Here is a 27,983-nt window from a genome sequence, read left to right on the forward strand (position 1 = left end):
ATGAACGACAAGCTTTTGCCCCCGCTTGTGCCTATGACCTGGACGATGGGGCTGTGGCTGTTGACGATAGCCTGGAGTACCTGCTCCTGGTTGCTGCGGAACTTGGCTCTGTTGTCTCCCGTTATCTGTTTGAGCTGCCTGGCTATGTTGATGAGCTGTAGCTTTTTGAACCGTCTCAGCTGTGCCTGGAGCTGTAAGTTGTCGTGCGGCTCTGCCTTCTGCTTTATTGTTACTATTGCTGAGTCCTCTACCCTAAAGCCCAGAAACTGATGCTACTGCTGGCTGACCTTGTGGAACCTCTGCTGCTTGGCTGCGAGCCCCGAGCCGAACTGCATCAGCTTGCGCGCGTATACCATTCCCGCCAGCTGCGTCCTGTGCCTAGCCTGTAAGTCCCATATGTTGTCCTCGACCTCGTTGTCCTTGTTGTTAGCTGCCTGGCTCTCTTTGGCTTGCTTCCCAAACGCTTCGTTTAAGTACCTATTAGTAATACCAATAGCAATATGCTGCTATATACTGACGTTGACTTGGTTTCCTAACACCTTAGTGCTATGCTGTTGCATGATCTGCTGTGCCCGGTCCGTTGTCTATACCTGCTCTTCCTTCTACGTCTACTTGCCTATCTTGCTATCCTCGTCTTCCTCTCCGTTATTGTTATTATCCCCTCTACTATGGGACCTTGAGATGGCCCCTTATACCGTCTCATCCGCCTATAAGAACGCGCTATACCGGCTGGCCTCCTAACTGATCCCCTGTACCTCCTGCCAGAATGGGAGTATAAGCTATAGATACCACACTAGCAGCTCGCCCACCTCTCTTGGTAGATACCGGTGGATTACCTTAGCCTAGCCTATTGTCTAGTACCCTTTATGGTACGCCGTCATAAAGTATATTATCTTGTTGTGGGTGAAAATGTTGCGTACCTTGCTATTAGCTATGTTTACCGTCTGTAGCCCCCTAATCTCTATCGCCCGCCTGGGCTATCCTCCTAGCGTGTGCAACAATATCTATAGACGCTCCCTGAACTGCTTGGCTGTGTGGCTGTAGTCCTGCACTGCTTGCTCGTTGAGCCTTGCTGCTGCTGACTCTAAGTTGAGCCCCTACTGTTGCTGTGTCTCTACTAACTCCGTTAACTAGTAGAAGACCTACCTATCTCCCTTCTATACCTATTTATTACGGTTGTCTAAGAGAAATAAGTACCTAACCTTAGTCTCACTATGATCGTCCTTAATGGACGACCACGGGATGGCTGGAAGATGGCCTCTTTCAAGACCGTCTGGCTGCTGCAGCATTGCTAGCTCGTCCAGCAGTTCCCTGCCTTCCCTGGCGAGCTCGTGCAGCGCGTCCGACAGTTGGCCCATAGTGAATCGCATATGGCGGAATGAGACCTGGTTGCCTACCCAGTTGATGACGCCTGCTGCTGGCGTGTTATACTGGATATGCATCCCGTACGTCTGCGTGTTGAAAATCTAATCTATTGGTGTTGGCTCTGCATCTTTATTGCCTGACGTCTGCGTTATAAACCGCTGCACTTTAGACTGTACGTGCTGGAATAAGCTTGTGGCCTTTTCTGCGGCCTCATCCTTCCCCATCTCCTCCTCCAGTCCTAATATCTTATTGCGCTGCTCTATAACGGCCTAGGATATAATGAGCATCCTTACTACCTTAATAACGGCTGAGTACTTTGTTGTGTAGTCTGTGATCTGGATCTAACTTCTATCCTCTGTGATGCCTATTACGGCTAGAGCGCTAATAAGCGCGTTCTTATACTGGCCTCCCTTGAGCTGGTGGTCTAGTATGCTGATGAGCATGTCTAAGCCGGCGCGCTCTAGTTTGTCCTCTTGTGATGGCGTTGTTATGGCTGTTTGTGCTGTCTGCTTGAAGCTGTCCTATAGCTTGCCCTGCTTAGTTGTAAGCTTATATGGCGGTCTCTTATTGTCGTCCATCTCCTGCGTTCAGTGCTAGATATACAGCAAGACCCGCTATACGTCCTTGTACCTCGCCTATGTGTTGTCCTCTATATGGTTGTTGAACGGCCTTACCGGCTTTATGTGGGCTTCTTTGCGCTGCGCCTTGAAGAGTATAGCGTGTCCAACCCTGTTTGGGCTTGACACGGCCCGTGCTGTATCTAGCACTATGTCGATGGCCTTCCACATGGCCCCTAGTACCTCCTCGTCCTCCTGAATTAGGCCTGCTGTTGCTTGTAGCTGACCTATGTTGAGTCCTTGTAGATGGTCTGCCTAGCTGACATGGTGTAGCTATGGGTTGGGTTTAAGCCGTTTGGATGTTACCTAGATAAGCTCCTTGTGGCTGGTCTTTATATACTGCTTTTGGGCTCCCTAGAGCTGATTGATGCGGCTGGCGGCCCGTTGAGCTGCTGTCTGTTTGGGTGATATATCTGCAGCTAGTAGTCCTCGCCTAACCTTAAACTAGTGGCTGCCTATTTGGGATGGGAAGAACTGCTGGTAGAGAACGCCTGTTGTCTATAGTACCTCCTAAAGCTGCTCTGTCTTTTGTTTTATATTGCTACCTTTTACTTAGTTATTCTTCTAGCTATGCTCCTTCTGGTAGTGCTCTTGGATTCTCTGGACTTGCCGGTAGATATAGTGGTAGCTGTGGTACTGAATGCTATTTGTCTGTGGCTTAGCTAGATGCTCGATTGGAGTAGATGCTGGGCTTGGGAACTGGATCTATGATAGCTCGACCTAGCTGTAAGTAACTCCTAGGAGATTTAAGATAGTGCTGATGATTTGAGCCCGCTTCTGGGCTGTAATAGCTGGGTGTTAAGTCTATAAATAGGTTGCTACTTTATTAGTAATAATAGTAAACTTATATATTATATATATATAAAGAGAATACTAGGTATTAAAAGTGAATAGCTCTATCTTCTAGGTAGAAGAGGGCTATAGGGATAAGGGAGGAAAGTGAGTAAATAGAAAGAAGCAATAATGTAATATAATATTAAAAGGAATATCTAATTAGCTAAGCTATGAGGTTAATATGTCTATCTACTAATTAGCTATTTCTATGCTTAGACTAGCCTCATGAGAACTAGGTGTAAAAACAATTATGAGTAGATAATGCTGAAATGAGGTGGTATAGAGAAGATAAATAGATATCTAAATTAGCCTAACTCTTAGCTTTTATTGTATGCTGGTTTGACTGATTTTACTGTAGAAAACCTCAACGGACTCTACCCCCTGTTATTTTAATGGACTCTACCCTATGTCTTTATTGACTCCACTTTTTTTAACGTGTGGTTTTCAATGGACTCTACTAGAGTCCGTTGTGGAAGGTATGTTAGGGTTATCTGCAACTATCCGAGGTTAAAGCTGGACGTTCCCCGCATGCATCCACATAACTTTACGTCCCTTTCAGAAAGATACCAATCATTGCCGTTTATCATTGTCATTGATACCTTTGCCTCTGGTCGAGGTCCCACCTTTAAAAGCATAAAGAATTCTATCGCCATGTCGTTGGAGCAAGACCACGACGTTGTCGGTCAAGAACACCCCTGGGCAACAGTCTCCCGATTCCCGGGTGTCAAAGGCGCGAGCCCGAGCATCAACATATCAGCATGCTTCTCCGATGAGGAAATCATTCTCTTTGACACGCAGATGGAGAGGCACTCGGGTGGTTTTGAAACTTCGATATCCTACGACCGACGGGAGGGAAGATGGGACACGGAAGACGCCAGACGCCAGCTAGGAGCTTCGCGAAGTCCAGGGTCTTTGCAAGATCGTGGCCTCCTAGAGCTCCTTTCCTGGACCAGAATTGACAACCTACCTCCACTGGAGGAGCTCCGGTGGGACCCAGACAGTTTTTCGGGCTTTCCTATGGGCGGAAGCATAGAATATGCCATTCGAGCATGGAGACGAACGATTTGTCCAAATCGCAGCAAGACTTGATACTGATTTGAGCCTGCATAGAACACAGTCCCAGATCTACATGGACACAATGAGGGAAACCGAGAGCGTGGTTCTGGGCCTCCAGGCGTTACTGGCCATGTCTAGTCAGCAGAGGTTCTACATAAGCCTCACCGAGGCTACGTACAACTACACGGCGGTGGCCTCGTTCGCGCGGCCGGCGCTCGTGCCTGAACGGTGGCTCGGGGTGATCCTGGCCGGCTCGCTGGTGGCCGTGCAGATCAGTCTCGCGTGCGCCATCGCGGCGTACTTCCTCGCGCGCACACGCATGTCGGCCGTGGACAACGCCTGGCAGACGCTTGCACAGATGGTCTCTCATAGCACGATGGACATGCTGGAGCAGGCCGATACCATGACGGATGATGAAGTGAAGGCGCTAGCTCGGGAGCAGCTAGGCAAGGAGACGGCAGCGGGGCATGGGCTTTTGAGATATCGAGGCGGGCGGGTTGGCTTCGAGCCCCTTTAAATGTCATGCTGCTCCGGCACATTCGTTGCAGCAATTGTTTCACCTCGAGCAACCCAACTTACACGTAGAGGCTACTGGAGACTGAGAGGGAGTTGAAGCCTTCCTCAATGAGTGACCGCTGATCCCGCAGCCGTATCTCGGTCACGGAGACCGACGCCGTATCGTAGATATGAAATGGAGGAATCGAATATAAAGGAAACATTAGAACCATCGCTTCAGCACAAGGTTGAGAAACTTGGCCCCGTCACCGCCCAACATCGTGAACCCACCACCTTCGCGCCCACATCTCTTTAAGCCCCAAACGTCATCTTTTAACGTACTTAGCACAAAGCGGCGGATTGGCAGGTTTGTCGCCAACTAAGGTAATGATTATATCGCGAATTACGCTTCTACAACTGACTCCCCGAGCTTCCCAAGTCCCCTCCCCTTCACCTTCACCGAAAACTGAAATTTTGCAAGCCTAGAATAACACAATGCAGCCATTTCCACAACGTTACTCTAGTATGTTCCTGGGAATCTGTACAAGGACGCATCCACATACCAAGCCCTCAGCCGCCAGGCTGGATCCCGTCCAACGTCGCTTGTGAATTGCACGCTGACACTATTATGCGTAAGTCCGTCTAATCGCCACCATCCATTTCCAAAGTCCTGCCAGTCCGAAAAGACTTCAAAACCGACAATCACCTTGTTGGGATCGCCAAACGCTGAAGAGTGATGTGACCTCGACGGCCACGATACCGAATCGCGATCTACAATGTCATCGCTAACTTGCAGCTCGCTCTGGATTGCCAGCCCCATGTTTGTGTTCGTCACCTCACCCCATGTCCAAAAGTACGGCGCCTTGCTGATGATGCCGTACTGATCGTCGTCATACGGGATCGGGCAGCCTGGCCCCTGGTCGCCTGTCGCGTCGGTGCACTCCGACTGCGCATTTCCAAAGTTCTGATTGACACGTACCATGAAATCCATCCGCTGCGGTATGGCAGCCACCTCGGTCTTGAGAGCCGCGAACTGGGTGTCCCATTGCGAAAGCTCCGTGGCCTTCGTAGGATCCGCGCTGTCCATCGCAGCAATGGTTACCAACTGTGAGGCAAGGTCTTGCGACATGGCTGTGACTTTCTCAGCCAGCGGCTTGGGAAGGTTGAACATCTGCGCCTGGACGGCGCCAAGAGCAGCCGACTGCGTTGCAGTGCCCTGTGGGCCACAGTCACCTGGGACCGCCGCTTGGGTACTGAGCGAGCGGAAGCTTCGCAGGATGGCAATAGTAGGCACTGGCAGCTGGTTGTCGGGGTCGTTGAAGCTGTCGCATAGACTGTAAAGCTCGTCGATGGAGATGGTGGAGGGCGCATTCTTGAGCCCCAGCGATTCCGCGGTGATGCTCAGCGTGATTTGGTCCTCGACGCTCGACGTTTTGATGTCAAGACTAGCGGACGCGGCCATATTCTTGGCTTGGTCGTTTGTCACGGTGTTGAGGCCCTCAATCGAGTTGTTGCCGGCGATATTGGGCGGGTTGGAAGCACCGCCTGCGCCAGGAATCGGACCAGCATAAGAGATCTTGGCAGTGAAATCAGACATTTCTGCTGCATTTGTGGCACGGAAATCGGCGAGGGCTTGGATGTATCTGCTGCTTATGAAGCCGGCCACGAAATATGAGCCGTACTGGTCGTCAAACTATTCGAATTAGCTAGAAATGGGACACATTTGTGAGTAACAACTCACCTGACAAGGATCATTCTGGAGGAGCGCAGTCGCATCGGCCGTCAGTTGTGGATCAGCAGTAAGCACTGTGGTCTGGTCCATCTGCGAGATACTCAGATACGCCGCCTTGTGAGTATCCGAAAAGTCCGAACTCTGGGTGTAAGACGTTGAAAGATCGACTGTGCCGCCCTCGACAGGGACGCCAGCTGACAAAGAGACAGACATGGCGTGCTTCACGTCCGAGAAGTCATTGATGATGGTGAATTGGAACTTGCTCTGGCCACCGCCGATGATGGGCGGCATGGAGAGCGAGCTCTGCTCAAAGGGACTTTGGTCGGAAACTTTGCCCTCGATGGTATGGTAGCCAATGCCCACCTGGAAGTCAAAGTCCCATTTGACTTGAAGTTCTCGGTTCCATGGATCAACGTCCCTTTTCGTCGATGATTCGACGTAGGGGCGGGCGGTCACAGCCCGCAAAGTAACAGGCAACAGCCAGAGAAATTTTTGGGATAACATTTGGGTTATGGGAAGAGAATCTTTTGTGACCTTCAATGAACTTTCTGCTTGCTGTGATGATGCAGTTGTGCCGTATCATTTTCGAAAGGGCTCGGGAGTCGCAACTCTCTTATCTTGGTTCATAATCTGCGTCTCTTAACAAGCTCATTGTAGTTCAATTTGCTGTTTCGGTCACTCTTCACCACCAAGTCGCCGGATACAAAAAGTTTCGAATGGTTGCGTGAGTTTAAGGGTTTGGGATGCCTGACGGCCGGATTATCGCTGGTAGGCATCCTGGGAGAAATGCGGGTTCATTTTTGGAGATGAAAACTTGAAAGCGGGCCATGTCTCAAGCCACATGCTGCGTACAAGGTTTTGCTCTCGGTTCTGTTAGAAGAAGCCCCTGGGGCTAGACGGCACGAGGCTGATACATCCTTCGTGCCATAGAACCATGCCGTCATGTTAGAACTACCGGAAAGGGAGCCCGGTAGTGATATTCCCTCCTCGTTCGGACTGAAAATTCGTTCTCATGAAAGGCAGCGGGCCGATGAAAGTCACGTCTTCGGGCTGGATGCCTTGAATTCATCCAAACAAAACGAATTCAATATTCCCATTCTCATTATTAACCTCGCTGTTCATGCCTTAGGGGGTCGATCGAAATGTCCTGGAATGTTATCTGGCAATAGCTCTTCAGAAGGATAGCGGTAAGCTTCACAAGGCAACACCACAACCGTCAGCTTTGCCGTCTTAACTGTCAATATCTTATTGGTCACTACAAGGCTTCTCCGCACTCCGTGACAGTTGGGAGGTATCTTCTAGAGCCATTCTAACAGCCGCCACGCATATGGCAGCCATAAACAGCGGGTTTAAGACATGCAACGTGCAAGTCAAGGGATTCCTCCAGTGAACATTGCTATCCCGGCAGGAACACGTCGTTAGAAATTCCTTTAGTTTCAGAGTACCCATGAGAAGCGCAGCCGTCGGCGAAAGCTCTGTTCTAATCGCAAACTCGAGGCTTCCAGAATGTTTCACTTCCGGTACCATTCTAAGCAAAGAGTCCGCATTCGTAATAACACTCATGCAGCATCCGGCGGCTGTGGCTTCCCTGCGGGGCGAGCTGATGCCAAATTTTCAAAGACGTCCATACTTGCATGAACATTGTTGACTCGTTGAGCTTAGTTCTCATTGATGACCAGATTATAAGGGTGGCTGCATTATATTGCGCGGCATGTTGCATTTGTTGGGGTCGGGGATACCAATGAAAACATTGACACAAATGTCGCACTCCAAAACTGCCCGCTCATCTTTTGGCGACGTCCTCCGCAACCGAGCTACATGGGCTGATCAAGGTGTAAAACAGTGAGGATTGCCAGGACGGCTGCTGTTCCACACGTTCCCAAAAGCAAGTGTACCGCAGGGAGCTCTGGTGAACCGACTGCGGTACATTACCTGGTATCCACCGCTTTGGATGCACCTCGTGCCACACATAACCAAGACATCAATTAGACACGCCGCTTTCAGGGGTCGTTCAACCCCGTGCTCATAACACCACGAAACTCATAAATCAATCTGCTGTCTCTTTCTGCCATCCGGAAAGGTTGTTATCACGTACGTCACATCATTTCATCAGTTTCCACAGAAGAGACTGTTATGAATAACACTTGCCACAAAACTGGCTCTTTCAGCCAGTCACGACTTCTCCTCGGAGACCCTGTCGTCAGGAAACTGGAGCGGTGGTGCTCTAGCCACAACAAAGCACGCGACGGTGTCTTCCCCAGACTAGCAGTCTTGTACTTTGATACTGGCGATGATGCCAAGGAATACCTTCACATCAAGGCTGCCGTGGCTGCCAGAGTAAGTTCCTCTCTTGTGTATCAATAACTTGTATCAATGTTCAGAGATCTGAATCAGTCTTAGGCCGGCATCGAGTACACAACGCACAAAGTACTGCCAGACGCATCGATTGAGGAGGTGAACCAAACCATTACTAGGTTAAACCAAGATTCCCGTGTACACGGAATTTTGATCCAGCGGCCAATTCCACAACATCTGTGCGAGGCGCAGATTATGGATATAATCTGGGAAACGAAGCATATCGAGGAATACAGACTTGGAAAACGCAGTAACATTGCTGTTGATGGGCTGAGAAAAGTATTGGCTGTGTATCACAACACCTGGATGCTCGATCTCGACATTGTTCTTTTTGGCGGGACCAACATCATCACACCGGGGTTCAAGGCAGAAATGAGGCGTCGATTTCATCGAATTGATGTGAGAACAACACTGGATGGCAATATTGTTGGACAAGAACGTGACACCATCATCATCACTGAAATGAACAAAGGCGGGGCTATCAAGCCAAGCATGCTCGGTTCAAGGGTTCGGCTGGTTGTCGACGTGGGGTTTGATGTGCAAACCAAAATGGGGGATCTGGATCCTGTAGTACATAAGATGAAATGCATCACGGTGGTTCCTACCCCGGGAGGTGTTTTGCCAGTGTTGCTATGGCTTATGATGGAACGTACAATCAAAGCCAGGACGCATGTCGAGCCGGAAGGAAGCCTGTGCACCACAAGATGTACGGTCCTGTAACACTGCTTTCGTAGGGAGTTCGTCGAAGAGCTCTTCCCATGTCAGCTGCCCTTTTCACCAGTCCTTGTCTACTTGAATAAGCTTTTACCTTCGTAAACTCCTCAGCAGCACTTTTCCATTTGTGCGGTCCGCAATACCGACGTAGATCCAGTAATCTTGACTGCCCTCTACATTAGTCTACAGTGAGGATTGGAATGGAGCAGTGGAACTGGCAAGCAAGGACGCGGATTTCGACTTTAAATCGCACTTATGTCTATCTTGAGGAAAGTTTGACAGGTTTCTTTAGGCTACGCCTGAGATGATTTCTATCCCCCTCAGTGTATAAGCCGCGTCTAAGTAGATTACTGACCTTATTCTCTCAGTATCTCCTTTGAGTCTCTTATGCTTTATTCCCTTGTTCGGGCTGTCATGTTTAGAGTTATAAAGTTGTTTTACGCCAAAACACTTAACCTCATGACGTCGGATGGCGTAATAACGCATTAGAGACGAAGCACAATTTCAGCCAGCGTAAACGCCAGTTCCTGCAACGGCTTACGGTGAGGAATTTCTGAATCTAAACAGTCGGTTAAGGACCAAAGTGGGTACTGTTGCTGCTTGAACGCCATCAATCAAACTCATCTTCAAAGTGAGCAATAGGAACTCACAATAGATTTCTATTGAAACGCAGCCTAATGATACAACGCAGAGGAGAAGAAAAGACATCGAATTTGTAAATCTAAGAACCTCACTCTTCAGCTCTAATCTTTCTCATGAGGTTTGCAAGCTGTTCAACAATGCTATTGTCCTCTATGCCTTTAATACGAGCTAACTGTTTCTCAGGGGTAAAGACGGACTCGTCGTGAATGTTAATCTTCAATCTTACTGATTATATTATTAAATAAACAGGCGGTTCAACGAAGTCATTATATGTTGTGCATTCTGGCGTCTCTGAATTGCTACTTGAGTGATTTTGAGATGACTCTGAAATATTCTTATGAACCTTTCGTAGCCTTTAGAACAGTTGCCCCCATTTAAGGACTTATAACTAGAATGTCGCGCTCGAATGAACACAGCCACGCGTGGGTGACATGATATTCTTGTTGATTCGAGCAACTTAGGCAAATAAACTATCATGGCTCGGTGTGATACGTTAGCCGTCTGTTATCTGTGAAGTATTCTACCATTAGAAATCCCAATGTTTTTGTCTAACCCTCAAGTCACATCCGCATTCAGTCCAGTGGCAGTTAAGTGTGGTTAGTAATTAATCTCTACTGGCTAATTACATATTACGTCCCCAGTCATTCGCTCTCTCATCCTGAATCCGTCTTCCCGAGGTATCTCTTGTCAATTGTCGTGATACAATGGGACTGCCATGCCGAGACCTCCTGCTGTCACCTTCACATGTAGTTGTCGTGTATGAAGGCTTGCGCTTACTGGTAGGAAGCACGGTAGTTGTCCCAGTAGGAGTGAATACGAGTCTCCTGGCCCTCAGTGAAGTGGGTGAAGCAAGAGCTGAGTCCAAATGTCAGCACAAGAACTTTACAAGTAATCGTGGGATTCAGGGTCACTTACTCATCAGAGTAGTCCATGTAGTTGGTGACGGGGTCGGTTCCAGCAAGGGTGGGGCAGGTGTCGCGGCCGATCTCGCAGTTGTACGCCTCCTCGGCCTCGAAGGGTGTGTCAGAGACGTAGTCGCCGTTACCACCGCACTGGTAGCCCTCGAAGGTGTGGTACACTAGATCATGTAAGTCAACAATTTGGGTAAGTCATGTAGATCTCCATGTCACTTACGTCCAAGCCAGTGGCCAACCTCGTGAGTAGCAGTGTGGCCAAGGTTGTACTGGGTCAAGCTACCTCCAGGGACAGCGGCAGAGCGAATGACGACACCGTCGTAGTAGAAGGCAGAAGAGCCGGAGGTGACAGTCTGGGGGAAATAGGCGTACCCGAGGTAGGGGGTGCCGGGGATGAAGTAGACGTTCAGGTCGGCGTAAGTACCCTTGCGGAGCGCACGCTTCATGGCCAGCTCAGCCCTGTCAGCAGCCCAGTTGGAGTTGACGGTCCAGTCAACGCCAGCCTGAGCAAACTGGACATCGTGGGGAGCAAAGGCGTCGTTCATGACGTCCAGCTGCTTGTCCAGGGTGGCTTGGGTAAGGTACCCGCCACTGACAGACTGAGAGGTGGCAACAACGTGCCAGTAGACGTTGACGGTGATGGGAGCCAGGCGAGAGGAGTTGCCAGCGACGCGAGCGTTCTCTTCCTTGAGCTGGAAGCGCTCGGCAACCTCGATCTGCTCCTGGGAAGGAGAGGGGGTACCGCAAGAGCGCTGGGCAAGGGCGCCGGAGGCAACCGCGAGGGCGGAGAAAACGAGAGTCTTGAACTGCATCTTGGAGGAAAGACCGAAAACCTGATTGGAGAGAACCTGACCGAGAAGACTGGGATGAGGATGAGGGTGACAGAACACCTTGATGGCTGGTATTCAAGCAGTTTATATAACTCTGAACTGCCTCCATCACCGACCTCACATGCTCGAGGCCATATCTCAACACCCAAAGCATGTTCACTTTCAACCTTCCTTAAACGGACCAGGCCGAAGGTTTAGCACATTGCGGCGGATAGCTTTGTGGCATGCAAACTGGATCAATTGCAGCGGTCGTTTCCGCGCATGCAATTGCGAGTGGTCCTGTTCTCCATAACTGGGTAGTTGATTCATGGTCATGTTGAATGCACCTGCTCAGTTTGTCAGGTCACATCGAGTTCAATTGACGACACCGGTCAAAAGCTTGACGTGATAAGCCGGTTGGCCGGCATATCTTAAGATGCCAAGAGAAAACGCGGCTTTTGTGATGGTTCAGGAAATGCCAAGACGGTGGCAGTGGCCAAGAAAGGGGCATTTCCATGCTCTCAGTCGTATCTTGCACAACCGTCTGATTAGACCAAGCGACACCTGGTTATCGAGTTGCCTTTTGCGCCAATTCAGGCCAGTTTATTGGCCAGCAACACGCACAGCTGAGCTTACTTGCGCTTGATTCCCACCTACAAGTCTTGGCCAAGGTCTTGGCCTTCGATGTTGACCGCGTCTCTTTGGATGGGGATTGGCTCAATCAAGCTTATATTTATGAGTGTCGGGCATAGCCGGTCACCGAGATGTTACCTTCCTTAATTCGACTTCAGTCCCACTCACGGGATCCAGCAAATACTCCACGCAGGATCGATCCCCTTGCCTCCGACCCCGCGCCGGTCCAACCCACATCCCGGCGGTTGCGAAAAGCCCGCACATTGCATTGCATCTCATCGCCGTCCCTTGCTTTTCCGTGCCTCCCTCTACTTCCCCACATCTCCGGCAAGCGATCTCCATCTACCGCCTCCCGCAGCCGCCTCCTGCACCTGAATCCTTATCTTTGGTGGCGGTTTACCTGTGGGACACTAGCTTGTTCTCTGATCGGCCCAGATTCATTGGTTTGTCACTGACCAAAAAATGAGTCTTCTCAGCGCCGATGTCTTGAATGGCTTATTGCTTTCACAGTGTTCTGCTGAAGCAGCGGAGGGTCCCGGCCGATCGTTCCGGCCGGTCATTACTCCTTGCGAAAGACGGCAGCTTGGACCATCACGGCTGTTCAATCGGCCGTTCTCTCATGTCATAGGTGAACTTCATGACAAGCTCATGCACGCTATTCTTTTTCTCCCGTGCTCGTCATCTGCTTCCAGCGTCATGCACCGTAGAATGGTATGTTTAAAAACAAACGGGCGATTTGGGACCTACGCTTGAAAGAAACTATGCCAGTCAACTGGGAGTTTCCAGCGCCATTGTCTGAATAAAATCCCGTCCACCCATCTTTGAGGTTGAACCCGGGCCCTTGGAGCTGAGGCTCAGTGGCGATCATAAACTTGGCATCGGCGATCTTCTAGGTCGATCACGTAAAAGAGCGAGTATTGAGCGGGGAGATATCCAGGTTTACCACTGCAAGTTGAAGTTATTTCGAAGTTAAGTGCGGCGCGGGATTCAAGGGAACGAAGCACTTTAACTTGGAAGAATGGGAACCCGTTCTCATGAATGGAGGCTACGCGTGGTGGTTCACGCCCAGGAATGCAGTTCTTCGGCGCCACTGGCGTCTCAAGTATGTACGTACTTGCCCCATGGGTCAGAGATGCTATCAATACCTCATATTTTACTGCTTTTTATACTGGGTAGATGCAAGAGCTGCGCGAAGCGTAAGCCACGCAATAAACCAAACGGTACGTACTTGCCCTTTTCAGCCACTCGTGTCATTTGGTGATTCCATGTGTAGGAATCCATTATGATAAACACTGGCATCAGTCAGCTGAGACACCCTGTTCCAGTTTCTCATTATCCGCAATCTCATGCAAGAAACGGGCCAGGTTCCCCTATATGGCGCCCAACAGGTCCGCATTCCAGTCTGAGTGTTTTGACTTATTTTCCAGCACATCAGACACAAAGGGATGTCGGGGAATGTAATGGAGATAGATACATTGTTCTAAGTCCATTTTAGACTGTTGCCCTCGTACCCAGTATATAAGCCTGTATGCTGGCTATCGAGCGAGGCAGCGGTTTGCAGTCCTCTTACGCCGCTGGCACAGAATTTGTGTCAAGATGATCTTCGGAACAACAAACTATCGCTGGATTCCATTCGTTTTGCTGGCAGCCATCTGGCTATTCTTCACTCCACGGAGCTTGCATCACGTCAAGCATCAAACCTCAGCTGCCCAACATGTCGTTGCGGAGGGGCTGGCAGCAAGCCCAAAGGAGTCCGATACTTTTAGACTTTCGTCAATTGCGATAGCCAACACACCTACACCGACATCAGCATCTTTCAACGCAGCGGTCAACAAACAGGTCCATCAAACTCTGGTCGTTTTTTCATATTCTGAATCCGAGGACGCGCGAGAGAATCTCAAATATTTCGTCCAGCACGGGCTGCACAATGCAGCGGATTTCATTTTCGTGCTCAGCGGCCAGACAGATGCCGACAACGAGATTCCAACTGAAGATCATATTACTATCGTTAGGAGATCCATCACGTGCTCCGACTTGGGGGGAATAGGTGAAACTCTCAAGAAGGATGGTCTATGGACCTCTTACAATTACTTTATTCTCCTCAATGCCAGTTCAAGAGGCCCATTTTTACCGCATTGGAGCGATAGCTGTTGGTCTGACAAACTGTTGGCTAAAATCACAGACACGGTGAAGGTACGTGATAGCTGCTGATGGCCTGTTTTTGCTGTCTCCTGGGTCTTCTTGGATAATGCTTTGAGGGCAGGATGCATCTTTCAACGTCTCTACACATCTATGTTCAATGCTGACCTCATTCCTTGGTAGCTCGTTGGAACCACAGTCAAATGTTGGCCACAATTTCACATTCCTTCAATGATGTGGGCAACGGACAAGACCGGAATGAAACTCCTCCTCGACTCGACTCTGGGCCGTGCACACTCCGTCTTTGGCGGTCCTGAGGATCTTGTTGGGCTCAGCGGCTGCTATGATAACTTGCATAAGGCAGCTCACGCCGAGATCGGAGCTACCGCCATGATCACGGCAGGAGGTTACGAGATAGATGTTCTGGTCAAACCCTTCCACGAGCATACTGGTCACGAAGCATTCTGTGGCATGGGGTTCCCTCATCTCATTGACCCAATTCAAGAGACAGAGCACTTTGGCTTCAGCTTTCACCCGTACGAAATGATGTTTTGGAGAACAACTGACGGCGCCACATCGAAATTAATGCAACATCTATCCTTGGGAGCTGATAGCAGTAGATATATGAGCCGCCAAAAGTGTGCAATTTAATAGAATAAAAGCCATGTAGGAGAAACAAGCCCGAAAGCAAGCGCATCAGAGAGCTATCACGTGCTTAGTCTGCGAGTGATGGAAAACATGATGCCCGTCAGCTTCCTCATTGCAGCCTCTCTGTAGTCGTCGGGCTCATCATGGACCAAATCATCGATGTTGACGTCAAAAACAAAGTTCTTCATGTTATTTACCCGGTACGTTGGCCATTTCTGGCAGGTTACTACAACCAATATTCAGTTGATGAAACGGAACTCCAGAGAAAGAAAGGTGATACATACCTGTGCTGTAGTTTGAATCATCATTTATAAAGAAGCTTACCCACATACTTGACATGGTGTCCGCATGCCGTGAAAATTGGCTGAATTTGGGGTGCTCCTTGAACTGGGACACATCGTTGAATACAACCGGAACTTCAGCGAAATGATTGGCGCCCTGTTCAGGGCTTCCGGTAACCACATTCCAGTGGTAGTTATAAACTGTATGGTTATAAGCTGCCAAAGCGCGGGCAAAGAAACGACGCGGCGCGTGCATCATCAAGTCGCCCCCGTAGGCCGCCATGCGCTTATACTGGGCTCCGAGATAAGTAAGGTTGCCGGAAGGGCGGTGCTGGAGCGAGGCGGGAATACCAACATCCGGGTCCTCAGGGTAGACAGCGGCGATCTCCAGAGCAGCGGCTTTGCTTGCCTGGCTTTTCTGAATAGCGTCAAGAAACTGCTCTGTGGTATTGACTCCGATCTGACCAAAGCCGACACCCTCGTCGAAGTTTGTGCCTAGAAGAATTGGGACGCGGGGGACGGCCCCTTGGCTGAGTTGAACCTGAGTAGAGGTCTCGAAGAAATCGCCGTCGACGTAATGACCAAGATCAAAGCTCAAAGCTGCCAAGGACGTTCTGAAAGCCTCACTGAGTTGCTGGACCGGGACATTCCTCAGACAAGCCACAGTGTCAGTGATGTTGCCACACTTGACACTCTCTGCTGCAGTCTGGTAAATGGGTTCCCAGTTATTGGCAGTGAAAGTATGGTCAGGCTCAGCCCAGATAGGAGCGCCGCTTTGCAACACCGCCGCACGAAATAGACCGTCGTCTCGGCCTCCGTGGGCCAAGAGCTGTGCACCGACACTCCATGCACCCGCGCTTTTGCCAAATAGGGTCACCTTTTGGGAGCTTCCGCCAAAAGCACCAATGTTCTCCTGAATCCAGTGCAGGGCGAGACGCTGATCGCGATAGCCAAGGTGGTCGCTTCCTTCTTTAGCCATTGCGTTGCCGTACAAGAATCCCCAAGCAGAAAGGCGGTAGTTCATGCTAGCTGCAATGATCGGGTAACCCATCTCAACCGACTTTTGAACGATGAAAGAGAGGTTGTAGCTAGGTTCACGGGAGCTGCCTTCCACCAGCACACCGCCGTGAATCCAAACGGCCACAGGCAGGCTTGCGTTGGGGAGAATGCCGGCAGGACGAATGACGTTGATGGTCAGACAATCTTCTGACATCTGTTCTTCTGGGACCAGCTCATTCCCTGGGGAACTGTAGCCAATGTATGCCGATGAGTAGGCATCGGCATTCCGTGTTCCAGTCCATGAAGTGTTGAGGGATTGCGGAATACGTAGACGCAAATCGCCGACGGGTGTTTGAGCAAAGGGCATTACTAGGAAGAAGTCTTGCTCAAAATCCAAGTTGAAGACGCCTCGATAGGTGCCATTTCGAATTTGCACGGTGGGAGTTCCGTGGGAGACGGCGACGAAGGCAAAGAAAGCTACTGCAAGACGATGGGCAGCCATGATGGGCGGAACGTTTGGTTGAAGGCGATGTCAAACAGATCGTACGTGGTTGCAAAGAGGGTGAGGCCATTTTCATATTTCATGTTCCTGGCTTGCGATCCATCCGCAGAGAACGTGCAATTTCACTGGACCCCATCCTTTTTCACCAAAATGGAACGGACTTGTCAGCAGGCTGAGCCATCATGAAGCCCAGGTAGGAAAGCTCTATGCGGTAATATCATGTAATTTGCTGTAGATTTAGCGGTACGTGACACAATCCGCAGTGGAGGAGTTTGTGTTCGAGTTAGCAACGGAGGCCTAAGAGAAGCCGGGGCTTCCAGACTGCGGGTAATCTCCTTGCGAACCTGGATGCCCCGTTTAGGCATATCATAATAGCACAGTACACCTCGACATGGGCGGTTTCAGTCACGCGTGATCATGTGATCCGCGGCAGTACTCCTTAAGGACAGAGAAATCGTTTGATAGTAGTAGTAGCAGGTAGAGTGGTCCCGCCACCAAAAGGAACTCAAGTTTTGAAGAAGTCAGCAAATCAGGACACGAACTAAAGGCGCAGCCGCTTCGTAAAAGCACAAACTCGACATCTTTGTCTATCTTCATACCCATTCAGAGAATAAGACACAACTGATTGAGTGATGATTTCCAAGCCGGCATTGACAGGTTTCTTGACGGCCGATAGCAACTTTAATTTCACAAGCCAGATGCCCAACAGATTCAAGGTTCCCAATGCTGAAATCCGTGTTTGTGAAAGTGCCCATTCACTTCAGTTTAATAATTCTTCGCGGCGCCGTACCTAACCACCAACGCTCTGGTGATTGCAGGCTTGGCTTCGCGGCGCACTTGCTTCGATTGGCGCGCATTTCACTGCCTGAATAGGAAATCATAGTCACGCCACACACCTTAAAAACGACGCTGCTTCAAGTCTCCCTACAACTCAATCTTCCAGACTCATCTTCCATATGCCGTTACAAAATGCGCTATATACGGTCGACCGCTACCTTTCTGGTAATATTCTCTATTGAGACCTGGCTAGCACATGCCATTCCCCACGCCTCAGCACAACAGCAACTCATTTTTGGCGGACAACCTGCCGCGCCAGTACGACGAGAAGCCAGAGTCGTAGAGCAAAACGACAGTCTCTGCGATGCAGGATCCAAACAGTGGACCGGGTTTGTTCCTATCAATCCCACGCGAGAAATGTTCTTTTGTTAGTGGTTTTTCCCGTGCTATCGTCATCTATGTGCGTTGACTAACCTGGTCTAGGGTATTTTGAAAGTCGTACTGAACCTGAGAATGCCCCTTTGATTATTTGGGTTAATGGGTGAGCTTTTATCATACGTTCTCCAAATTCTTTTCTCTCAATCCTTGAAGCCCTCCGTCTTAACCTTTCGGTATGTTTGTAGCGGCCCCGGGGGCTCTTCTCTTCTCGGTGCCTTCTTCGAAATCGGGCCATGCAAAGTTGATCGAGCAGGTAACAGCACGTCTAGAAATCTTTGGAGTTGGACAAACTTTGCAAATGTTCTCTTCATTGAGTACGTAATGCAATCCCATGAGCCCTCCTTCTGCTTTTTGGTGTTGACTTCTTGAATTTCCCAGCCAGCCTATTGGCGTTGGATTTTCTTTCACCAATGATTCGAGCCTTTGGGCAAAAACTTTGGATGAGGCAGAAAACGACATTTCCAAGTTCTTCGACATATTCCTGGAAGAGCTTTTCCCAAATCTACTGGGTAGACCTATGCACTTCGCGGGCGAGTCTTTTGGAGGTCAATACGTGCCTCACTACGTCAGCAAGATGAGAAGAAGTTTCAGTTCTATCATACTTGCAAACGCTCTCATCAGCTTTCCGAAGTCTATGATGGGCTTCTACGAGCATTTCTGCACTTCGGACAGGGATTCCAAACCTGACACGCCAGCTACACTGAAGCATTTCAACGAAACCGATTGCACAGCTATGGCCGCCGCGTACCCAAACTGCTACCGCTCCAGCCGCTTGTGCGACACTACATATCAAAGTGAGGCATGCATTGCTGCATACGACGCATGTAGGCCCATTCAGGATGTTGTTATGGAGAAGGTTATTCCTGGCGGCCTCAACCCATACGACGATCGAAAGGACTGTGTGGAACCTCCTCTTTGCGGACATCTGGGTAAGCAGCCTTGAAATTTCCTGGTCGAAGGATGCATCATTGATCAAAACCAGGAATGGAAGAGATCACGTCGTTTCTTAATTTGAATAATGTGCAAAGAGCAATCGGGCTCGAGAACAAAATCGACTACGAAACAGTGAATATGGATTTGAACGAGCAGTGGTCAAATGGGGCCGATATGTTCATTCCTTCCAGCCGTGAGATAACTGCCGTTTTAGACATCAAGCATACTCGAGTTTTAGTCATCAACGGCAACAACGACATTATTGTGTAAGTTCCATTTCGAATCTGATGCCTGCGGTTTGGTTACGTTCTGCCTGTGGGAGTGTTATTAGCTAACACTTGAACTAGAAACACTGAAGGCATTAAGAGAACTTACGATGATATAATATGGACAGGACAAGCACAGTTTCTGACCGGATCATATACGCCAATCTACAAACAGCGCACAGAGAAACTCAAAGTTCATATAGGAGAGTTCAAGAGGAGTGGCAACTTGACAGTTGTTAGTATTGATGAGGCAGGCCACATTGCACCTCACGATCAGCCCCAGACAATAGTGCAGGTCGTTCATCAGTGGACTTCACATATAAAGTCTGCTGACTGATGTTCGAAGTCTCGATTTCGAGCATGTCTTTGGGCGGTTGCCGTAGTTACTTGAATCTCATCCAATTTAGATTAACAGCACAATGCCTTGCTTGTTGCCAAATGGCTGCTGGCAATGCTGACCTTTTACCGAAAATTGCTCCCTCGACTGAGTCTTGGACAGCTTTCGTAGCGTGGAAGAAGGAACCGCCTTCTGATATCTAACGTTTCGGAATACACATTCCAACCTTTAGGTGTTGATAGAGACGAGACATAGCACATTATCAACAATCAAAAACAGGCAAAAACCTCAGGCACTCAGTTGCCTAGTACTCAGAGTAGAAAGGGTTCATGTCTCATTGTATTCAATCTCTAACGCCCAACCTATTTGCCGCTTTGCACACCAGTGTGTCTAAGCATTCAACCTCATCCCCAGAAAATTCAAAACCAGTGAATCAACTATCTTTACATCTAGAAACGGACGCGCACAAACTTGCCCGCCGGAGGTGGAGGTGCAGCGGCGGGAGGGGCAGCAGGCTTCGGGGGAGAAGCAGGGGGAGCCGCGGCAGGTTGTCCGGCGGGGGGAGCAGCAGGGGCGGGTGCTGGGGCTGCGGCCGGAGGCGGTGCCGGCTTACCAGCGGCCGGGGCCGGAGGAGGGGCAGCAGCAGGCGGTGTGGCGGGCTTAGGGGCACCGTTCGGGGGAGGGGCCGGCTTGCTGGCAGCGGGAGCTGGCGGTGGGGCAGCAGGCTGAGGAGCAGGTACCGCAGGCTTAGGAGCTGCGTTCGGGGGAGGAGCAGGCTTGCTAGCAGCGGGAGCCGGAGGAGGAGCTGCAGCAGGAGGAGCCGCAGGCTTAGGGGCAGGTACCGCTGGCTTTGGGGCCGCATTTGGGGGAGGAGCAGGGCTGCCAGCTGCGGGTGCCTTGGGCGCAGCAGCAGGAGGGTTGGCCGGAGGAGCGGCAGCCGGGGGCTTTGGAGCCGCGGGCGGGGCGGCAGCAGGCTTTGATCCAGCGGGAGCGGCCGGGGCGGCGGGTGCAGGCTTGGCCGGGGATGCGGCGGGCGGGGCCGGGGCGGCCGCAGGTGGTGGGGCTGCAGCACCGGCGGCCGGAGCGGCAGCATTAGGAGTAGCCGCTCCCTTCTTCTTAAGGACACCTGCAGCTGCGCCGAGAACAGTGTTCAGAGGGGCGGCCAGAGGGTTGGCAGCGGCATTACCAGCGGGAGCAGCAGCATTAGCAGGTTGTCCCTTGCCCTTAAGCACTCCGGCGGCGGTGCCCAAAACAGCTCCGATAGGATCTGCGGCTTGGCTGCCAGCAGGAGCAGCGGCACCAGCCGGCTGGCCACCCTTCCCCTTAAGAACACCAGCAGCAGTTCCGAGGACAGTGCCAATAGGGTCAGCGGCTTGGCTACCGGCCGGGGCAGCCCCACCAGCAGGCTGGCCATTGGTCTTGCCGGTCAGAGTTCCAAGAACTGAGCCGATTGGGTCCGCAGCCGGTGCAGCTGCGGGTGCCGGTGCGGCGGCGGGAGGAGGGGCAGCAGCGGGGGGAGGGGCAGCAGCGGGGGGAGGGGCAGCAGCGGGGGGAGGAGCTGCTGCCGGTGCAGCTCCAGCTGCCGGTGCCGTAGCAGCTTGTCTGGCACCGAGGGCTGGAGACTTTGCCTTCTTGCCCTTGGCAGTCGCCGGAGCAGCAGCCGGAGCGGCGGCACCGGCTGTCTTGCCCTTGGCCTTGGCTCCCGTGAGACCACCAAGGAGCGCTCCAATAGGATCGGCGGCAGCGGCGTTTTTGCCCTTGCCCTTGGCCGGGGCAGCACCGGCTGCTCCTGCAGCCGGTGCACCAGCAGCTGTGCCGCCAGCGCAGTTGCTACTCTCATCATTAGACTTGAAATGCATGATGGACGCAAAAGAGGGTGATGCTCATGAATCAGGTCGGATGTCAAGTGAAGTAGCTTACCCAGTCAGCCCTCCGGCCTGTGCTCTCACACACTTCGCATTTTGCCCTCCCTGTAATGAATGGTAAGTGACTTGTTTTTGATTCCCTATGAGGGAGGTTGGAACATACCGATAGTAGGCAGTCCAGGTCGTCGAAGCATACAGCTCCTTGCGCGGAGACATAGCTAACGCACAAGGCGGAAGCGACGATGGCGAGTCCACGCATGATGATGGCAGTACTGTGATCGAATGATTGAGGTGGATCGGTTCTTTGTTCAAACTCGATATGTGTACGAGTGATGATGATTCGAATCACGAACACCAACTAGTCGTATTGGGAGCTCCCGTCATTTATAGAGGTGGAGCAACTGAACAAAAGCTAGTTTCTGCAGGCCAGCTTGATCTGTAGCCAGTAGTTCAAGTGAATACTCGCTCCGTTCTTGAAAGCCGAGGCTGTCTTTCGTGTACACGTGGATGCAGCTTCTCTCAAATACAACAGGAATGCCTTCCAAACGTCTCGAGATTTGTTTGACCGGAATCGCTGCCGACGTCCTCTGAAGATCCCCGTCTGTGCACTGCATCATGGCAAGGATCCTCCGAGCTGACGATCGAGGCGGAGGCTCAGCAGAGGAAGCGGGAGCTAAGGGTGTAGCACTGACTTTGATAGGAATGTCAGTCGATTCTGTCAGTACCTTAGAGAGGCGGGTTCATCTGATCTAATTGACAAATTTGCTTGCCGCGGAAAGGCTCGTGCATGCAGCCGAATGCGCATCTCTAAACACAGCACTTTGAAATAGACATGGGCCCTGCGTTGGTGTCTCAGCTTACTGACGACGTGTCAGTGCCTGTCACACCATCAGTAGCAATGACGATATTTGTCAAGACCAACAGACAATGTTCGCAAATGGAGTTGTCCCAGAACGCAACCTCAATCAGACGCCGTGTGTCCTTTCGCTCGGTGGCTTCGGTTCCGGACGACTGTCGTCAACTACCGATTGACGGCAACGTCGAGTCCAGGCAAGTTTTGATTTGAATTTGGCTCGGGTACATCTGCTTCTCAGACTCCTGCGAGTCCTCCGCACGAGACGTAGCGGGTAATCAACTTTGATGACCAAAAAAGCTCCATTGAAATGCTGTTGCTACTCTGAGAATCTCCAAACACACTTCCTGCTGGAGATCAGTTTGAATCAGGTCTCCTGACTTTACATTAATACATTTGGTTTCTTTTGCAGTACACGATAGCAGCTGAATCAAGCTCTTCTATAACGTGCGCATTATGCCGTCTATTTGTAGCTGGTCCTTACCAATACGCGTAGCACACTGTGTGAACATTCCGTTTCCAGTCCTCTGGTCCATCTGCGTCGCATTAACTCGTACCCAAACTATGAGTGGTCAAGTGCCTTCAAGATCTGACAAATCAGGATGATTTACAATTGTGCGTCTGATAGATACCACGGGGAAGCTTTATTTGACCTTAACCCCCAAATTTTGGTTCGGCCTCATAGATTTCACTAAGGAGAGGTATCTGATGTTCAACTTTAGCTTTAAAGTTCCTCTAGACCCTGAATATATCACGTCTATGTTTATGTAAATTCATTCTCATTATCGGCTTAAATTTGATCCTCGATGCGCATGCTTCTAGATTCCAGATTTCTGCTTCGGAATTTTCTTGCTTCGGGTAGCCCTCATGATTGGGTCCTCGGGTGCACGTGTAAGTTGGAGCCCAGAGCGTGCACATTTTACCGCTTAGTACATTGAATACGCGTCTTTTCTGCTCGAAATGAGAATACGTCAACGAAAGCTCCTTCATGTGCGAGAGTTACGTATTACTCATACCGGATGCCCGTGGAGCATTTTCATCCCGGTGGCTGGCCTAAAATTCCCGGCCGGGCCAAACTCGCCGGCGCTTTGCCGGGACGGCGCCCCACTTGGCGCCGCCCAAATTCGCCGGTGCTCAGTGCAATGATCGAAGCCTTCACGGCGAAGTTGGCCTAAACTTCCACGTTGGCCGCAACTCATTTATAATCTGTAAGCTATTGGTCTTGTCATTTGTAATCTTACACGTCGAGGACAAAGAATAAAACACTGAGTGTATTCCAATCATTGAGCAGGCTTCTTGCCCTCATCATCAACGCAAAGCAAATTCATCGCCTTAACCAAGTTTAAATCTCCAGTGCAACTACTGCTACTTTTTCTTTCGATTACGCCCCAACATTCAAAATGACCGTTGCTCTTATCACCGGAGGAAACGCTGGCATTGGCGAGGCTGTCGTCCGCCAGTTGGCCAAAATCCCCAATTTCCATGTCATCATCGGGTCGCGCAGTCTCGAATCCGGTGCTAAGGTCGCCGACTCTCTCAATCAGGAGGGTCACTCCGTCACTGCCATCCAGCTCGACATTACCTCCGATGACTCAGTCGTAAAAGCTATGGCTGAAATAACTGAAAGTCACGGCAGGCTTGACGTCCTCGTCAACAACGCCGGCATTCTCATCGACACTTCCGAAGATGCCTACACCTCCATCCGCGATCTTTTCTCGAAGACATTCAACACCAACGTCTTTGGCACCGTAGCCCTGACCGAGGCAGCTCTACCCCTTCTGCAGAAGAGCGACCACCCCCGTGTTGTCTTCGTTTCTTCCACCATGGGATCTCTGGAGTTCGCGGGCAATCCGAACACCCCCTTCTACAACATCGACTACAAGGCGTACGATGCTAGTAAGGCCGCCGTCAACATGCTCGCCGTCAACTACGCGCGCATTTTAAAGCCATTTGGTGGGGTCTCTAATGCCATCTGCCCTGGCCTGGTCCGAACCAAAATGAACGGGTTCATTGAAGCCGGTACCCCAGTCGAGATAGGAGCTGAGCGAATTGTCCAACTTGCGACTGCAGCTCCAGGTGGTGTCACCGGAACCTTTTCGAACAGGGAGGGTGGTATTGCTTGGTAAGTGGAGGTGAAGGACTCGCTTTGACACTGCGCATGTACTCTCGTCAAAGCTCTAAGGGGAAGAACAGAACAGAATGTAGCTTATCAATACACACTTGTTCAAAATTGCCTTTCATGTGAATAACCATACACAAGCAAGTAAAGTTCCTCTAAATTACATATCCTCGCAAATATAGGCGATTTATAGGTGTCACCGCAAGACTACGTGCCGCACCCGAAACGTAGCCCCCCTCCCTTCTCATAAAAATGTAAAACAAACTACAACATTTGGGTTGCTACGTTCAACAACATACCAACATTATCCACTCCTGCATTCCAGGTATTGAGCCTGTCCGTGATATCCTTCGGGTGCGAACTCTTGTGCAAATGGTAGAGTTCGCCAAAAGTAACGGGTCTGTTTACTCGATGTTGTTGCCTTTGAAACGCCTCAGCTTCCTCCTTCCAGGTCTCTGGTGTTGTGGCGGTCCATAATGATTTGTGACATGGAAGCTGAAGAGTATTCCAGGAATCTAGGATACAACAAGTCATGCCCATCCTGACGGAACTTACTTGAGCAACAAGGAACCAAACACATGCAATCCTAAGAAAGGGTTAGAGACTTCGTGACAGAAGCTGGTACTTGACAAACCTTGTGAGGGACTCTCCCAGAACCCAGTCTTGCCATTCAAGGCTATCGACTTCCGGGCTCGCACTGCAGGAAGCCACGTCCATCATTACCAGTTGTGACCGAAATAGCTGTCCCGAATTAGCAGTCAAACTCGCACATGGCTTGTGTTCTCCAAACCTTATATGCCATCAGCAAGTCAGTATTGTACTCGCGATCTTGTGCAGTCTTCCCGCAGCCATCTACGACACGCATAGTGATGTAAATCAACTGGGCTTGCATGGCTGCAAACACATCATATTTCGGCCAGCTTGTCATCTTTGTCATATCGTTAACGTTTAACTCGCATTTGTAATGGAGATGGGATTGTTTACCTTTTGAATACATCTCTGTTGCTCTTCTCTAATAGATTTCCACAGGAAAGGCCGCGTATCGTCATTTCTCGACGCAAATAGCACCGCAATTGCCATACAGTTCGCCAATGGCTCTGGGAGTCGGCTCTTGTCCTGATGAGGATGTATGAATGGCGGAAAGGTCGATCGGCGAAGCATCATTTCTGGGTACGCCGATAGTGACTGTCTGATGAGACTCGCGCTGCTTTCTGCAACCGGGCTGAGGTCTCGGATTCGGCTGAGTGGGAATGAAAGCTGACAGATCGATGATATTGTGGTATCATTGAAGATACCCGAAAGCGCAACCTCTTGAAAGCTCCCCTTTGGAATCGGATTCATGTTCACCCCGATGGTATTTGGAATGCAGAAGCCAGTGCTGCTTTTGAGGGCCAGATCGTTGGGAGTTTCCAATGCTTGCGAACCCGTGCTTGTCCAGAACTGATCATCGTTTCCGATAGATTCAAACACCTCAATCGGAACATGTTGCAAGCTGCCTGTGGATAATACGTCGGGTGTAACTGTAAGGGGGGTTCTTGTCAAGGCTCTTGAACTGGAGCTGGATTCCGCACGAGGATTATCAGGATAAATGCAGTCGAGTCCCTTTTGAGTGCAACGAGTGCAGCCTTTTTGGAGGCTACACTTGCTCTTGGCTGCCTTGCACTCTGTGCAAGGCTTTGGCCGGATACGGGGGCGATTACGTGCCTTCCGGCAGTATGCAACATGTCTTTTGAATGCAACTTCTGTCAAACAGTCGGTAAGTACTGAGTTCTTTCAGAGTCTCGAATACCAGGTGCAAACCTTGACTGAAGGGTTTGTTGCAGATGCTACAAAACGAAACCAATGAACCGGACTGCTCTAAACTGAAGTTCAGGAGGTCTGATGCAGTATCAAGATCCATGGCTAGAGCGCAATGTGCAAGTTAGATACAGTCGGGAGTAAAGCGCGGTTAGGCAACTTCAACGACGTTAGCCAGCACTGCAGTCTACAAAGTCGATAGAATTGTTCACAATCGGAGAGATGACGAAGACGCTAAATTAGTAAGACGACCTCAAGCACAGCAGCCAAAATCTCACGTGGGTGAGATGCTAACCGCGAACGGTGCTTCGCAGGATTTCAGGTTTGTCAGCACATATTGGCAGGAACGGCAGAGCGGAGATAAAGCCACAAGGCCCGATCATTCCTGCAGCTGTAAAACAACAATTCAGACATCGATTGAAGTGAGTCCTCATACGCGCGACGGCGATCATCATTGAAGGCAAAGGTCCGAATGACAACAGCAAGCCCTCCAGAAGCGGGAGAATAATTGAAGGCACACGCGCGTTCTTTTAGAAAAGCAACCGCAAAAGGTCGCGGCATTGGCGCCTGAGATATTAATGGAAGTGCCAGATGGAAGCGGGACGATGGCGCAGTGACATGAGCCTGTCAATTATCATCTTCCAAACCAGTCACGGGACCCAGCTCCAAGGCGTGAGGCTGGTCGCAGTATGGGCGGTTAGCGGGGATATGCATAGCTCAACCAACCGCGCAACAGACAGAGAGACTTCTCCCGATGTGTGTTAACATCAATATGGAGGGCTCCTCCTCTTGGCCCACGGGGATCCAATATGGTGAAGCGGTTGCTAAGAGGACAGAGGACCGACAGTACCACATTTCGCGAAGAGCCCGGCCAAGTACTTTTGCAGTCTACCAACAGCATCCGTCGGAGGCTTTCTGCATCGCTCACAGGCTTGACTCCCGAACGCAGCGGAAAGCCGGTTTTGAGTTCGACTGTGCGCGCGAGGTGATACTTGCCACCTGCTGTCGTGTCGCGCTCTCAGCTGCTGCGAGAACGGGCAAACAGGAACATGCGACGGCGGACAGGTGATCTACCAGGACCGAGACCACGGGCGGCGGGTGAAGCTGTGAAGTTGGGGGTGTCGCGGGTGCATAGCAGCCCAATGGAGAGTATGGGAGAGCCCGATGGTGGTGTGGCAGGATCGGCGGCTGCAGTTGATGGGTTTGGTGATGAGTATGCGGATTGACAGGGGAACTTGAACCCAATGGGAAGAGCCGCGGTGGGAGGATAGATTGGCGTTTAATGGTGATAGGCGAGTGAGGGGAATGGTTTGGCTTTTTTGTCCGTATTGCTGGGTATGAACTGGTGGGTTGAAGTGAGCTGGGAGCCCGACTATGAGGTGAGCTGTTTGATGAGTGAGATGGAGGAGACACGTTTGTGTTAGTGAGAAGATGCCGAGAGGAGCATTCGGGCGTTTCCTCCGCCCCGCAGTTGCCCGCCCGCTCGCCCACGTTCTCGCTGTCAGTTCATCGTCAATGGCAAGTCAATCCACCATGACGATTTTCGACGGTTAACGGCTCGCGGCCAAGCTGTCGGTGTTGTACACACGCGACGTCAGGAACGCAGCATTGGGTGCTAGGTTGCAATGGTGAGCAGTACCTTGCTGGACGCGGTTGGAAGGGCTATCTGATTTCAGATTGGAATGAAGCTGTACGACCTCATCGACCTCATCGTGCGTGGTGCGTCATGCAGCAGGAGACAGCGCACCACAATATCGAAGGTCAGGAGAAGGGAAAGGAAGACCCCAAAAGCGGAAACCGCGACGGGACAGCAGGGACAGGCAGGATCCATCGGGGATTAACAAGCCAAGCCAAGCCCAACCG

The 27,983-nt window shown here is 50.7% G+C and overlaps 6 protein-coding genes across 6 annotated transcripts; 2 read left to right on the forward strand and 4 right to left on the reverse strand.

The window, feature by feature from the left end:
- Positions 1 to 3,945: 3,945 nt before the first annotated feature.
- Positions 3,946 to 4,389, forward strand: CkaCkLH20_01556 (uncharacterized protein; the record flags this gene model as incomplete). Its single annotated transcript, XM_038884275.1, has 1 exon — positions 3,946 to 4,389. One exon carries the CDS (start codon positions 3,946 to 3,948, stop codon positions 4,387 to 4,389), a length of 444 nt encoding a protein of 147 aa, XP_038749975.1.
- A 498-nt stretch (positions 4,390 to 4,887) lies between these two features.
- On the reverse strand, positions 4,888 to 6,603 carry CkaCkLH20_01557 (uncharacterized protein; the record flags this gene model as incomplete). The annotated part of the gene is made up of 2 exons (XM_038884276.1): positions 4,888 to 6,060; positions 6,109 to 6,603. 2 exons carry the CDS (start codon positions 6,601 to 6,603, stop codon positions 4,888 to 4,890), a joined length of 1,668 nt encoding a protein of 555 aa, XP_038749976.1.
- Positions 6,604 to 10,583: 3,980 nt separating this feature from the next.
- Positions 10,584 to 11,536, reverse strand: CkaCkLH20_01558 (metalloprotease; the record flags this gene model as incomplete). Its single annotated transcript, XM_038884277.1, has 3 exons — positions 10,584 to 10,665; positions 10,726 to 10,888; positions 10,945 to 11,536. The coding sequence occupies 3 exons, from the start codon at positions 11,534 to 11,536 to the stop codon at positions 10,584 to 10,586; spliced, it is 837 nt and encodes a 278-aa protein (XP_038749977.1).
- Positions 11,537 to 15,012: 3,476 nt separating this feature from the next.
- On the reverse strand, positions 15,013 to 16,735 carry CkaCkLH20_01559 (uncharacterized protein; the record flags this gene model as incomplete). Its single annotated transcript, XM_038884278.1, has 2 exons — positions 15,013 to 15,179; positions 15,286 to 16,735. 2 exons carry the CDS (start codon positions 16,733 to 16,735, stop codon positions 15,013 to 15,015), a joined length of 1,617 nt encoding a protein of 538 aa, XP_038749978.1.
- Positions 16,736 to 19,935: 3,200 nt separating this feature from the next.
- CkaCkLH20_01560 (uncharacterized protein) lies at positions 19,936 to 21,610 on the reverse strand (the record flags this gene model as incomplete). Its single annotated transcript, XM_038884279.1, has 3 exons — positions 19,936 to 21,316; positions 21,407 to 21,456; positions 21,515 to 21,610. The coding sequence occupies 3 exons, from the start codon at positions 21,608 to 21,610 to the stop codon at positions 19,936 to 19,938; spliced, it is 1,527 nt and encodes a 508-aa protein (XP_038749979.1).
- Positions 21,611 to 23,604: 1,994 nt separating this feature from the next.
- On the forward strand, positions 23,605 to 24,330 carry CkaCkLH20_01561 (short chain dehydrogenase family; the record flags this gene model as incomplete). Its single annotated transcript, XM_038884280.1, has 1 exon — positions 23,605 to 24,330. The coding sequence occupies one exon, from the start codon at positions 23,605 to 23,607 to the stop codon at positions 24,328 to 24,330; it is 726 nt and encodes a 241-aa protein (XP_038749980.1).
- Positions 24,331 to 27,983: the final 3,653 nt, after the last annotated feature.

Source organism: Colletotrichum karsti, assembly GCF_011947395.1.
Source record: "Colletotrichum karsti strain CkLH20 chromosome Unknown Scaffold4, whole genome shotgun sequence".
Classification (NCBI taxonomy): domain Eukaryota; kingdom Fungi; phylum Ascomycota; class Sordariomycetes; order Glomerellales; family Glomerellaceae; genus Colletotrichum; species Colletotrichum karsti.